Genomic DNA, 11,797 nt, shown 5'->3' with positions numbered 1-11,797 from the left:
ATTATTATCATCACGATGCTTGTGTCAGAATGTTGTTTATATTTCCTGGCTGTCACAATAAACTACACGCCCACAAATAAATGTGTGTGACGTGTGTGTGTGTGTGTGTGAGTGTGTGTGTGAGTGTGACACTGTGTGTGTGTGTGTGTGAGTGTGACACTGTGTGTGTGTGTGTGTGTGTGTGTGTGTGTGTGTGTGTGTGTGTGTGTGTGTGTGTGTGTGTGTGTGTGTGTGTGCGCGTGTGTGTGTGTGTGACACTGTGTGTGTGTGTGGGTGTGTGTGTGTGTGTGTGTGTGTGTGACACTGTGTGTGTGTGTGTGTGTGTGTGTGTGTGTGCCTGCGTGTGTGTGTGTGACACTGTGTGTGTGTGTGTGTGTGTGTGTGTGTGTGTGTGTACCTGTCGCTGTCCGGTAGGCGGTGACCATAGGGGGGCGGGGGGGGGGGGGGGTGGGCGGAGCCTCAGAGTAGAGCGACATGAGTAAGTGACGTCACGGCAGCTCACCCACCGACCAGGTCGCCAAAAAAGAGTGAAACAAACATGGCGACAGAATGGAGCGGGCAGCACGGGTATGTTCTAACTTTCACCGTCTTCCTGTGGAGCGTCTGCGGAGGAAGAGGAGGAGGTGGAGGAGGAGACGGGACCGGGAGCGGGAGCGCGAGCGCGGCGGTGGTGCTCGGCATGCGGCTGGAGAGGAGCGACAAGCCGTGCGGCGTCACGGAGCGCGGCGTCATCCAGGTGTCGGAGGAGAGCGCGGTGCTGCTCCGGTTCTACGGGCTGCGGCTCCGGTCCGACAGCTGGACGCAGGTCCGCTTCACGGAGCTGGCGGAGGAGGAGGAGGAGGAGGAGGAAGAAGAAGAGGATGGGTATGATGACACAGAACAGAATAACAGGACTTGCACCGAGTTCACCAAAGACTTCACCATCGGGACCTTCATGAACGTCAGCGCGGGGGGTCGCGGCGGCACCACGGGGCTCCTCAGCATCAACGTCAAGCCGCTGCGGAAGAGCGAGCCGCGCAAGCAGTACGCGCTGTGTGTGCGCGACGCCGCCGCGCCGGGGGGCGGCAGCAGCAGGTATCTCATATAAACATAAACACTACTGTAATATATTTGTAGATCTGGTATGTCATCATAAATGTATAGATGTAGCAGTACTGTCTATCTGTATGTCATGTATGTTATGATGAATTGAAAACGGGACCCTGATGTAAACAAGACGAAAGTCTTTCTCTGGTCTGCATCCCCTTATTAACACATTCCCTGCCACTGGTTCTATCCATCAATGCAGCCTCACTGCCAGCACTGTAAGTCTATGGAGATGTTCACCTTCTTTGCAGGGCTATAACTTTTTAAATTGTATTGCTAAATTGACATTACTTCTATGGCCCATTCAACATCGATTATCTATCATTCAGGATGTGGGAACGTTATACTTTTTCATTCATAGATTCTTCCAAAAATACCTTCTAGAATATAAGTAAGTATGTTTTTATCGTTTTCTGCAGTAATTCATAGAACGTGAGTTACAGGCATAAACGCATATATAGATTATCAACTGCCGTTTATTCCCGATACACGCTATATTAAAAAATTCAACTGTATTCTGATCCTATACGTTATGCGTCATCATGCGCGGATGAAAGGGGGAGGGGTCGTTTATAATTCCGTGATTGTCAGAAAATGCTTTATGTAGTATGGGTGATATATTGATCGGATCGGTTTGCAGTGAAAAGAATAAACAATTGGGCTGAAAATAACGTTGACGTCAATGAGACTGGCGGTGAAAGATCCCAGGTATACGACGCCGATCGCCTAGGTCCATTTCCTGTTTGTATGTCGCAATAAACGCCGAAATCATATCGATTATTAAGTTTATAAAGCGATCCATTATGTACATTGTGTCTGTCGGGAGTCATGCAACAATATCTGACGGCCGGATGAATTTAATAGACGCACAGCCCCCATATCCTGTTTACCAGTGTAACTCGCCCGACCATCCACCAGGCGGCGGTATTGAGCCATCGTTTTTTTTTAGCCGATCGTAGTAATCGATAATCGCCTACCACCGCAGAGACTCTGGGATAGAATCCAGCTGTCAGCGGTACCTCCGGCTTGGTCAGTCGTCCATACTAACACGATTGGCGGTGTTAGCGGGTGGGAAGCCGGCAGGGTATATGTGTCCTGGTCGTTGTAAACAGCGACTCCTACTGGTCGGTTTGGGGGCGCCTGTTCAGCAGGGAGGGGAGGGGAGCGGGGGGGAAATAGCTTGAACCTCCGCACGCGTTACGTTCCTCCTCGCTGTCAGGTGAAAAGAAGCGGCTGGCTGACTCCACATGTATCGGAGGAAGACATGTGGTAGTTCTACACCCTCCCCAGGCCGACAGTGGGGCAATGCGCGCAACGACCAGGAAGGGAATTGGCATAACGACCAAATTGGGACGGGAGAAAAATACAGAAAAAAGTGAGAGAAAAAAATAGACAAATTAAAATTAAAATAACATTTTCAATCAATCGCAGGTGGACGCTGCACGCGGAGAGCGACGGCCGGATCCTGGTGGTGGAGGAGAAGAAGTCTTTCCTGCCGCTGTGGTTCCAGCTCATCCTCATCTGCTGCCTGCTGGTCCTGTCCGGCATGTTCAGCGGCCTCAACCTGGGCCTGATGGCGCTGGACCCCATGGAGCTGCGCATCGTGCAGAGCTGCGGCACGGACAAGGAGAAGGGCTACGCCGCCAAGATCGAGCCCATCCGCAGCAAGGTGAGTTATGTTATATATATATATAGTTATATGTCATCCGCAGCAAGGTGAGCGATTATGTTATGAATTGAAAATGGGGGGGGGGGGGGGACCCTAGGGCGGCTGGGTGGCGCAGCGGACATTGCGCTCGTCACCAACGCGAGAGACACCCCGGTATCGAATCCGGCTGTCCATCATACTGACTCGATTGGCAGAGTTAGCGGGTGGGAAGTCGATGGGTGGGTAATTAGGGATGGGTACCGAATTCGGTACTTTTAAAGGTACTTACCGAAACACGTCGGTACTACCGAGTATCTATTTACGTGAGATGCAAAAAAAAAAAATTATTTATTTTTTTTACACTTTTTTCAATTTTTTTGTCAACGTTCACACGCACAATATACACGTACCTAGGATTTTACTTGATTCAACAACAAAGCAGTCTGGGCAATGGCAAGCTGAAAACGGTCGAAAGTGTAGTTATTTGAAGTTTGGATATTTTTTTCACGACTTTTCTGTACTTTGAGACTAAAGTACAGAAAAAAGGTACCGCTGGGTACCGGTATCGATTCACAGGTACCGGTACCGTATTGGTTCAAATGTGAAAGGTACTCATCCCTAGTGGTAATCTGGACGTTGTAAACAGCGACTCCTACAGGTCGGTCAGGGCGCCTGCACAGCAGAGACAGGAAATTGCGGGGGTAGTGTGAGCCTCCCACACGTTACTCCTCGCCAAATGAGAGTCCGCGCTGGCAGATGGAAAGATGTGACAGGCTGCCTCCTCGTGTATCGGAGGGGACACGTGATGCAAGGCTTCTATCCTCCCTATGACCGACCAGTGGGGGGCACATGCGAGCAACGTTCAAGACGGGAGGGGAGAATTGGCACGGCTAAATTGGGATGGGAGAAAAATAGAAAAAGAGGAGAGAAAGTGGATAAAAAAAATGGCGGGGACCCTGATGTAAACAAGACGAAAGTCTTTCTCTGGTCTGCATCCCCTTAACCCTTTCACTGCCACACTACAGAAGGTTAACCGTCGGTAGTGTGGCAGTGAAAGGGTTAACCTGCTGTCGTGTGGCAGTGCAAGGGTTAATGTATGATGAATTGAAAATGGGGGACCCTGATGGAAACAAGACGAAAGTCTTTCTCTGGTCTGCATCCCCTTAACAATTGTATGTATTGAGCCGTACTGTACTGTACTCATTCTGCAATCTGTTAATAAAGTTTTCAATCAATCAATCAATCAACCTTCTGTAGTGTGGTAGTGAAAGGGTTAACCTTATGTCGTGTGGCAGTGAAAGGGTTAACCTGCTGTCGTCTGGCGGTGAAAGGGTGAAAGGGTTAACCTGCTGTTGTGTGGCAGTGAAAGGGTTTTAACCTGCTGTCGTGTGGCAGTGAAAGGGTTAACAGTTTTGGTAGTGCGGCGGTGAAAGGGTTAACCGTTTAGTAGTGTGATAGTAAAGGGTTAACCTTCTGTAGTGTGGCAGTGAAAGGGTTAACCTGCTGTCGTGTGGCAGTGCAAGGGGTTAACCTGCTGTCGTGTGGCAGTGAAAGGGTTAACCTTCTGTGTATTGTCGCAGTGAAAGGGTTAACCTTCTGTGTATTGTCGCAGTGAAAGGGTTAACCTTCTGTGTAGTGCAGCAGTGAAAGGGTTAACCCTCTGTGTAGTGCAGCAGTGAAAGGGTTAACCTTCTGTGTAGTGCAGCAGTGAAAGGGTTAACCTTCTGTGTAGTGCAGCAGTGAAAGGGTTAACCTTCTGTGTAGTGCAGCAGTGAAAGGGTTAACCCTCTGTGTAGTGCAGCAGTGAAAGGGTTAACCTTCTGTGTAGTGCAGCAGTGAAAGGGTTAACCCTCTGTGTAGTGCAGCAGTGAAAGGGTTAACCGTCTGTGTAGTGCAGCAGTGAAAGGGTTAACCGTCTGTGTAGTGCAGCAGTGAAAGGGTTAACCGTCTGTGTAGTGCAGCAGTGAAAGGGTTAACCTTCTGTGTAGTGCAGCAGTGAAAGGGTTAACCGTCTGTGTAGTGCAGCAGTGAAAGGGTTAACCTTCTGTGTAGTGCAGCAGTGAAAGGGTGAAAGGGTTAACCTTCTGTGTAGTGCAGCAGTGAAAGGGTTAACCTTCTGTGTAGTGCAGCAGTGAAAGGGTTAACCTTCTGTGTAGTGCAGCAGTGAAAGGGTTAACCTTCTGTGTGGTGCAGCAGTGAAAGGGTTAACCTTCTGTGTAGTGCAGCAGTGAAAGGGTTAACCTTCTGTGTGGTGCAGCAGTGAAAGGGTTAACCTTCTGTGTGGTGCAGCAGTGAAAGGGTTAACCTTCTGTGTAGTGCAGCAGTGAAAGGGTTAACCGTCTGTGTAGTGCAGCAGTGAAAGGGTGTGTATTGAGCTGTACTGTATATTGTTACCTATTCTGCAAATCTGTTAATACAATTTTCATTCAATCAATCGATCAATCAATGGATGGATGGATCCAGGGCAACTACCTGCTGTGCTCGCTGCTCCTGGGCAACGTGCTGGTCAACACCACGCTGACCATCCTGCTGGACGACCTGATCGGCTCCGGCCTGGGCGCCGTGGTGGCCTCCACCGTGGGCATCGTGATCTTCGGCGAGATCGTGCCCCAGGCGCTGTGCTCGCGCCACGGCCTGGCGGTGGGCGCCAACACCATCATGGTCACCAAGTTCTTCATGCTGCTGACCTTCCCCGTGTCGTTCCCCGTCAGCAAGCTGCTGGACGTGGTGCTGGGCCAGGAGATCGGCACGGTGTACAACCGGGAGAAGCTGGTGGGCATGCTGAAGGTGAGTGGGCATGGAGAAGCTGGTGGGCATGCTGAAGGTGAGTGGGCATGGAGAAGGTGAGGCCGCCGCTCATACTGGTGTAGACTAGTCGTTAGGGGTGTTTGTTTGTTTGTTTGTTTGTTTGTTTGTTTATTAACACAGTTAAACAGAAGTAAAAACAATACATAATAAGTTATAACGATTGTGAAGGAGAAGTTAGAAGCCTAGAGGCTTATCAAGAACTTCCCCTGTTTTATAAAATCAAACATACAAAAATACAAAAATACAAAAATATGCATATTATAAAATACCAGAATACATTCAAAAGATTCGTGTTAATACAAACATACACATGCATATACTGTGTACATAATAATATATAACAATAACAATAATAACAATATAATTGTAACAATATATAATCGTTAGGGATGTCCGATATTATCGGACGATATTGGCATTAGAATGTGATATCGGAAATAATCTGTATCGGTTTTTCAAATTATTATTGTTTTTTTTCTTTTTACATTTATTTAACCTTTATTTACTCAGGCAAGCAAGTAAGAACAAATTCTGATTTTATTTATTGTCAAAAGTATGTATAATGTTGTGTTAATTCCACGACAAGAGATATGTAATGTTAATTACCTGAAATTATTCAGTTTTTGGGGAGGGGGCGGGACGGGACCCTGCATATATCGGTATCGGTTGAAATTAAGAGTTGGACAATATCGGTATATCAATATCGGTAAAAAAGCCAACATCGAACATCCCTACTAATCATTATCTCATTATCTGCAACTGTGAAGAAAAAACAACGAATGCATTTTTCTTTTTCTTTTTTTTTTATAAAAAAATTAAAAATGTATGTTGATTTAGAATTAGAATGCCTCTATAGCGTTCATACGTACACATATACTATCGATAATCTAGCGTTTATTTGAAAACGATTCATAAATAGGCCGAAAAATTACAATGTTTTTGTGTATTCTAGAATATTCCAGTAAATGTCTTTTATCACGGAATCTTTATATTTTCCTTGAAAACGAGGGCTTTTCAAAATGCTATCAAACGAAAATGAACCGATAAAAAAAGAATCCGCGTCGACAATGTTGACTGCAAACGAGTCATTGATAAGCGACGGGCAGATTAGACACATAGCCATCATTTAAAACATAGATTGATTAGGCGTTTTTAACGCTAACATTGAAGTGGATGGTGGGCATTCAACAGGTAAATCAAGGTTAAGCAAGGGCTCTGAAAGTTGGACAATATTGGTATATCAATATCGGTAAAAAAAAACAACATCGAACATCCCTACTAATCATTGTCATTATCTGCAACTGTGAAGAAAAAACAGAAAAAAAAAAAAGTTTTTTAATAAAAAATAAAACATTTTAATTTAGAATTCGAATGCCAACGTAATGAACGAAGGTTCGAACGTTTGAACCGGCTGTCGTGTGGCAGTGAAAGGGTTATTAACCTTCTGTGTATTGTCGCAGTGAAAGGGTTAACCGTTTGGGTAGTAGTGCGCGGCAGTGAAAGGGTTATTAACAATTGTGTGTAATTGAGCCGTACTGTAATTGTACCCCATTCTGCGAGCTGCTGTTAACCCTTTCACTGTCACACGACAGAAGGTTTAACCCTTTACTATCACACAACCGACGGCGATGCTCCACCATTAGCATCATTAGCTCCGCCGATGCGGAGCTAATGATGCTAATGGTGGAGCATCGCCATCGGTTGTGTGATAGTAAAGGGCTAACCTTCTGTATTGTCACAGTGAAAGGGTTATAATCGGCTGTCGTGTGGCAGTGAAAGGGTAATCAATCAATTCAATCAAATCAAATCACCCAGGTGACGGAGCCGTACAACGACCTGGTGAAGGAGGAGCTGAACATGATCCAGGGGGCACTGGAGCTGCGCAACAAGTCGGTGGAGGGCGTCATGACGCCGCTGCTCAACTGCTTCATGATCGGCGCCGACGCCGTCCTCGACTTCGACACCATGTCGGAGATCATGGAGAGCGGCTACACGCGCATCCCCGTGTTCGACGACGAGCGCTCCAACATCGTGGACGTGCTCTACGTCAAGGACCTGGCGTTCGTGGACCCCGACGACTGCACCACGCTGAGGACCATCACCAAGTTCTACAACCACCCGGTGCACTTCGTGTTCCACGACACCAAGCTGGACGCCATGCTGGAGGAGTTCAAGAAAGGTGTGTGTGTGTGTGTGTGTGTGTGTGTGTGTGTGTGTGTGTGTGTGTGTGTGTGTGTGTGTGTGTGTGTGTGTGTGTGTGTGTGTGTGTGTGTGTGTGTGTGTGTGTGTGTGTGTGTGTGTGTGTGTGTGTGTGTGTGTGTGTGTGTGTGTGTGTGTGTGTGTGTGTGTGTGTGTGTGTGTGTGTGTGTGTGTGTGTGTGTGTGTGTGTGTGTGTGTGTGTGTGTGTGTGTGTGTGTGTGTGTGTGTGTGTGAGTGAGAGAGACAGATCATGCTGGACGCCATGCTGGAGGAGTTCAAGAAAGGTGTGTTGTCGTGTGTGTGTGAGAGAGAGAGAGAGAGAGACAGATCATGCTGGACGCTATGTTGGAGGAGTTCAAGAAAGGTGTGTGTGTGTGAGACAGAGAGAGATATCATGCTGGAGAGAGAGGGAGGGAGGGAGAGAGAGAGAGAGGGAGGGAGAGAGGGAGGGAGGGAGAGAGAGAGAGGAAGAGGGAGAGAAATATAGAGTGGGAGGGGGAGGGGAGAGGGGGAGAGAGATATCGAGCAGGAGAGGGAGGGAGGGAGAGAGGGAGAGAGATATAGTTAGAGGGAGGGAGAGAGAGAGGGAGGGGGAGAGAGGGAGAGAGAGGGAGGGAGAGAGAGAGAGATGCCATGTTGGAGGAGTTCAAGAAAGAAAGGCGTGCCTGGTCCACTCACAGACTGTGTGTGTGTGTGAGAGAGAGGGAGGGAGGGAGGGAGGGAGAGAGAGAGAGAGAGAGAGAGGGAGGGAGGGAGGGAGGGAGGGAGAGAGAGAGAGAGGGAGGGAGAGAGGGAGGGAGGGAGGGAGAGGGAGGGAGGGAGGGAGGGAGAGAGAGAGAGAGAGAGCTGCAGTAGTCCAGTCCGCAGTGTTAATGTTTGTACAGTCGGATAAGTGCACGTTGATGTGGTGGAGTGGGCTGTGTATTATTGATGAGGTTATTGATGATAAACGCACAACGTTGATATGGTAGAGTAGGCTGTGTATTATTGATGAGGTTATTATTGATGAGTGGAACATCTGGTCTTCGCTTTTCACACGCAGAGCAAAACAAATCTGTCACGCCATGTTTCACACGTCGTCCATTCCCGGTCCTCTGTGTCTGTGGTCAGCTGTCTGTGTCTGTGGTCAGCTGTCTGTGGTCAGCTGTGTCTGGTCAGCTGTCCTGTGTCTGTGGTCAGCTGTCTGTGTGTCTGTGGTCAGCTGTCTGTGTCTGTGGTCAGCTGTCTGTGTGTCTGTGGTCAGCTGTCTGTGTCTGTGGTCAGCTGTCTGTGTCTGTGGTCAGCTGTCTGTGTCCGTGGTCAGCTGTCTGTGGTCAGCTGTCCTGTGTCTGTGGTCAGCTGTCCTGTGTCTGTGGTCAGCTGTCCTGTGTCTGTGGTCAGCTGTCTGTGTCTGTGGTCAGCTGTCCTGTGTCTGTGGTCAGCTGTCTGTGTCTGTGGTCAGCTGTCCTGTGTCTGTGGTCAGCTGTCCTGTGTCTGTGGTCAGCTGTCCTGTGTCTGTGGTCAGCGGTCCTGTGTCTGTGGTCAGCTGTCCTGTGTCTGTGGTCAGATGTCCTGTGTCTGTGGTCAGATATCCTGTGTCTGTGGTCAGCTGTCCTGTGTCTGTGGTCAGCTGTCCTGTGTCTGTGGTCAGCTGTCCTGTGTCTGTGGTCAGATGTCCTGTGTCTGTGGTCAGATATCCTGTGTCTGTGGTCAGCTGTCCTGACCGCTGCACGCTTCTGCCCCAGTAGCTCCATTAGTACGTAGTGCTGCTAATGTTATCAAGCTGGGAATTTACCAACGATCACAGCTGCTGTTGTTGTTGTTGTTGTTGCGACAGTGGCTCGGGAGGTAGAGCAGTCGTCTGGTAATCCCAGGAGGTTCCCGGTTCGATTCCCACTCCTCCCGGGCAGCGTGTCGATTGTGTCCTTAATGAGCAAGACACTTAACCCCTAATTGCTCCCGATGAGCAGGTCGGCACCTTGCATGGTTACCTCCGCCGTCGGTGTGTGAACGTGTGAGTGAACGGGTAAAAATGTGAGGAACAAATTGTAAAGCACTTTGGATAAAAGCTGCTATATATAAATGCAGCCATTTACCTTTTTGTTTTTGTTTTTGTTGTCCAGTCAAGTCATCTGAAGCCCGTTCTTTATTTGCGGTTGAGGCCCGGACCCCGATACTTGGTGGTTAATCCTCGGCCAGCCTTCAGCGGCCCCTCTGACATCACAATAACACATGTGGCCAAGCTGTGACATCATCACAATAACACCTGGAGACGCCGGCAGTGATCACAGCCGATACGAGATCAATATGGGAAGATATGGTGTTCCTTTATTGATCCGCTTCTTGGGGAAATTCGGGTGTCATAGCAGCGTGGGGGAGGGGAGGTACAGGTATGGGCAGGGTAATAGCAGAAAGACATAAATATAGGCAATAAAATTGTATCTGAATCGAAAAATATGAGAAAAATAAACAAACAAAAAAGGTGCAGATGAGGGTTTGTATTATTGGTTATATTGTACGTTAGAATAGATATCGGCAATGGCAATCAAGAGTTGTAATCTGAATATACTATGAGTAAGAGTAAAAGTAAACCGTATACACAAGGTACCCTAACTGGTATGATATACGTCATATGTTGTAGTCTGTGTACGTTTTGGTGGTTAACTCATTGAGTGCCTACTAGAGGTCGCTGTTTACCTTGTGGTAAGAAGGCCATCGCTTTAAATAATAGGGGTGGGTGCGGTGTTTGCAGGGCTAAAAACTATATTAAATGTTATAGCTATGGATCTAATAAACAGATACTTTTTTCATACATACATTTCCGTTTTATACCGTGGTGAATATGAGTATAGTTTTAGAGTGATCCTGTCGAATCCCAATAAACTCCAGCAAACGGCGCTTCAACGCATTTCCTTAGAAATCGTGCCATTTGTCGCTCGATTTATGAATCGTTCTGAAATAAACGCTAGATTATCGGTATTATGTTTCATCATGCACGCACGGAAGCGGGGGAGGAAAAGTCGCCCCTCCATGCATGCTTTGGTCGCAGCCAATGGCAGACACACACAGACACGTTGTGTTCGCTGCGGGAAAAAACATCGGATCAACCCAAGATTGGTAACATAGAGTCCTTACCTCATATCTCATGTACTGCAAAAAGAATATTCCAATTCCTGATCGCCTTTCCAAATATTGATCGCGGTCGTCTTTCCAATGTTTATCAACCAAACCGCATGAATCCACGGTGTCCAGTGTCTCCAAACTGTGTGTGGACTGACCTCTGACCTCTAACCTCTGATCTGACATCCTGCAGAACACCTTCCTACATGCAGAGTTTATCTGTCTGGTGGACTAACCTCTGACCTCTAACCTCTGATCTGACATCCTGCAGAACACCTTCCTACATGCAGAGTTTATCTGTCTGGTGGACTAACCTCTGACCTCTAACCTCTGACCTAGGGCTGGGCGATATGACGATATTATATAAATATCGGGTACAGTTCATTAACGATACACTTTTTCAACGTATCGTGGATATCGTGATGTTTTGCCCAAGAGGATTGTGTCGCGTCAATCTGTCCACACGTTACTCGTTCATATCTCAGCCCGTGCTGAGATATGCCCATTCCGCGGTCTGTTAATAAAGTTTTCAATCAGACAGATGTATGGAAAGGCTTTTATTATAACATTCGTTGTAGTAAAATCATTATGCCTCATTTAGTCATCCTGTGAAGGTCCGACCGTCTGAACACTGTATTCACCTCATTAATTTCACACCTTTATTGTCTTCGCTCATTATAAATGCATTTCAATGAGCAGATGTAGTGATGCACCGATGTGAAAATTGTGGCCGATACCGATAACCGATATTAATATTGCTGTTCTGGCCGATACCGATATTTACCGATGTCGATATCTCTGTATAAAAAAACACTTTTTTATGATAATCAAATAAAGAGCTATTTTCCAAAACGCATAATTCTTTTACTTTTGTAACTTATTTTCAGAAATGACTGATATTTTGAAACTATTTAAGGCCAAAACATGCAAAAAAAAAAAAAAAAATTAAAAAAAATA

At 47.1% G+C, this 11,797-nt stretch overlaps 1 protein-coding gene across 1 annotated transcript in view; it reads left to right on the top strand.

The window, feature by feature from the left end:
• Positions 1-517: 517 nt before the first annotated feature.
• LOC311236478 (metal transporter CNNM4) overlaps positions 518-11,797 on the top strand; it is a gene marked incomplete at its 3' end in the record, with an annotated part of 49,173 nt that continues 37,893 nt past the window's right edge. Inside the window, exons 1-4 of the mRNA XM_084324156.1 lie at positions 518-1,074; positions 2,518-2,755; positions 5,198-5,521; positions 7,358-7,725. Of these exons, the coding sequence (XP_084180282.1) occupies positions 539-1,074; positions 2,518-2,755; positions 5,198-5,521; positions 7,358-7,725 (1,466 nt within the window). The 5' untranslated portion in view covers positions 518-538. The remainder of the gene's footprint in view (positions 1,075-2,517; positions 2,756-5,197; positions 5,522-7,357; positions 7,726-11,797) is intronic.

This window comes from Notolepis coatsorum (assembly GCF_963971535.1).
Source record: "Notolepis coatsorum genome assembly, chromosome: 11".
In the NCBI taxonomy this organism is placed as follows: Eukaryota; Metazoa; Chordata; class Actinopteri; order Aulopiformes; family Paralepididae; genus Notolepis; species Notolepis coatsorum.
This window is presented reverse-complemented; position numbering and strand designations above follow the sequence as displayed.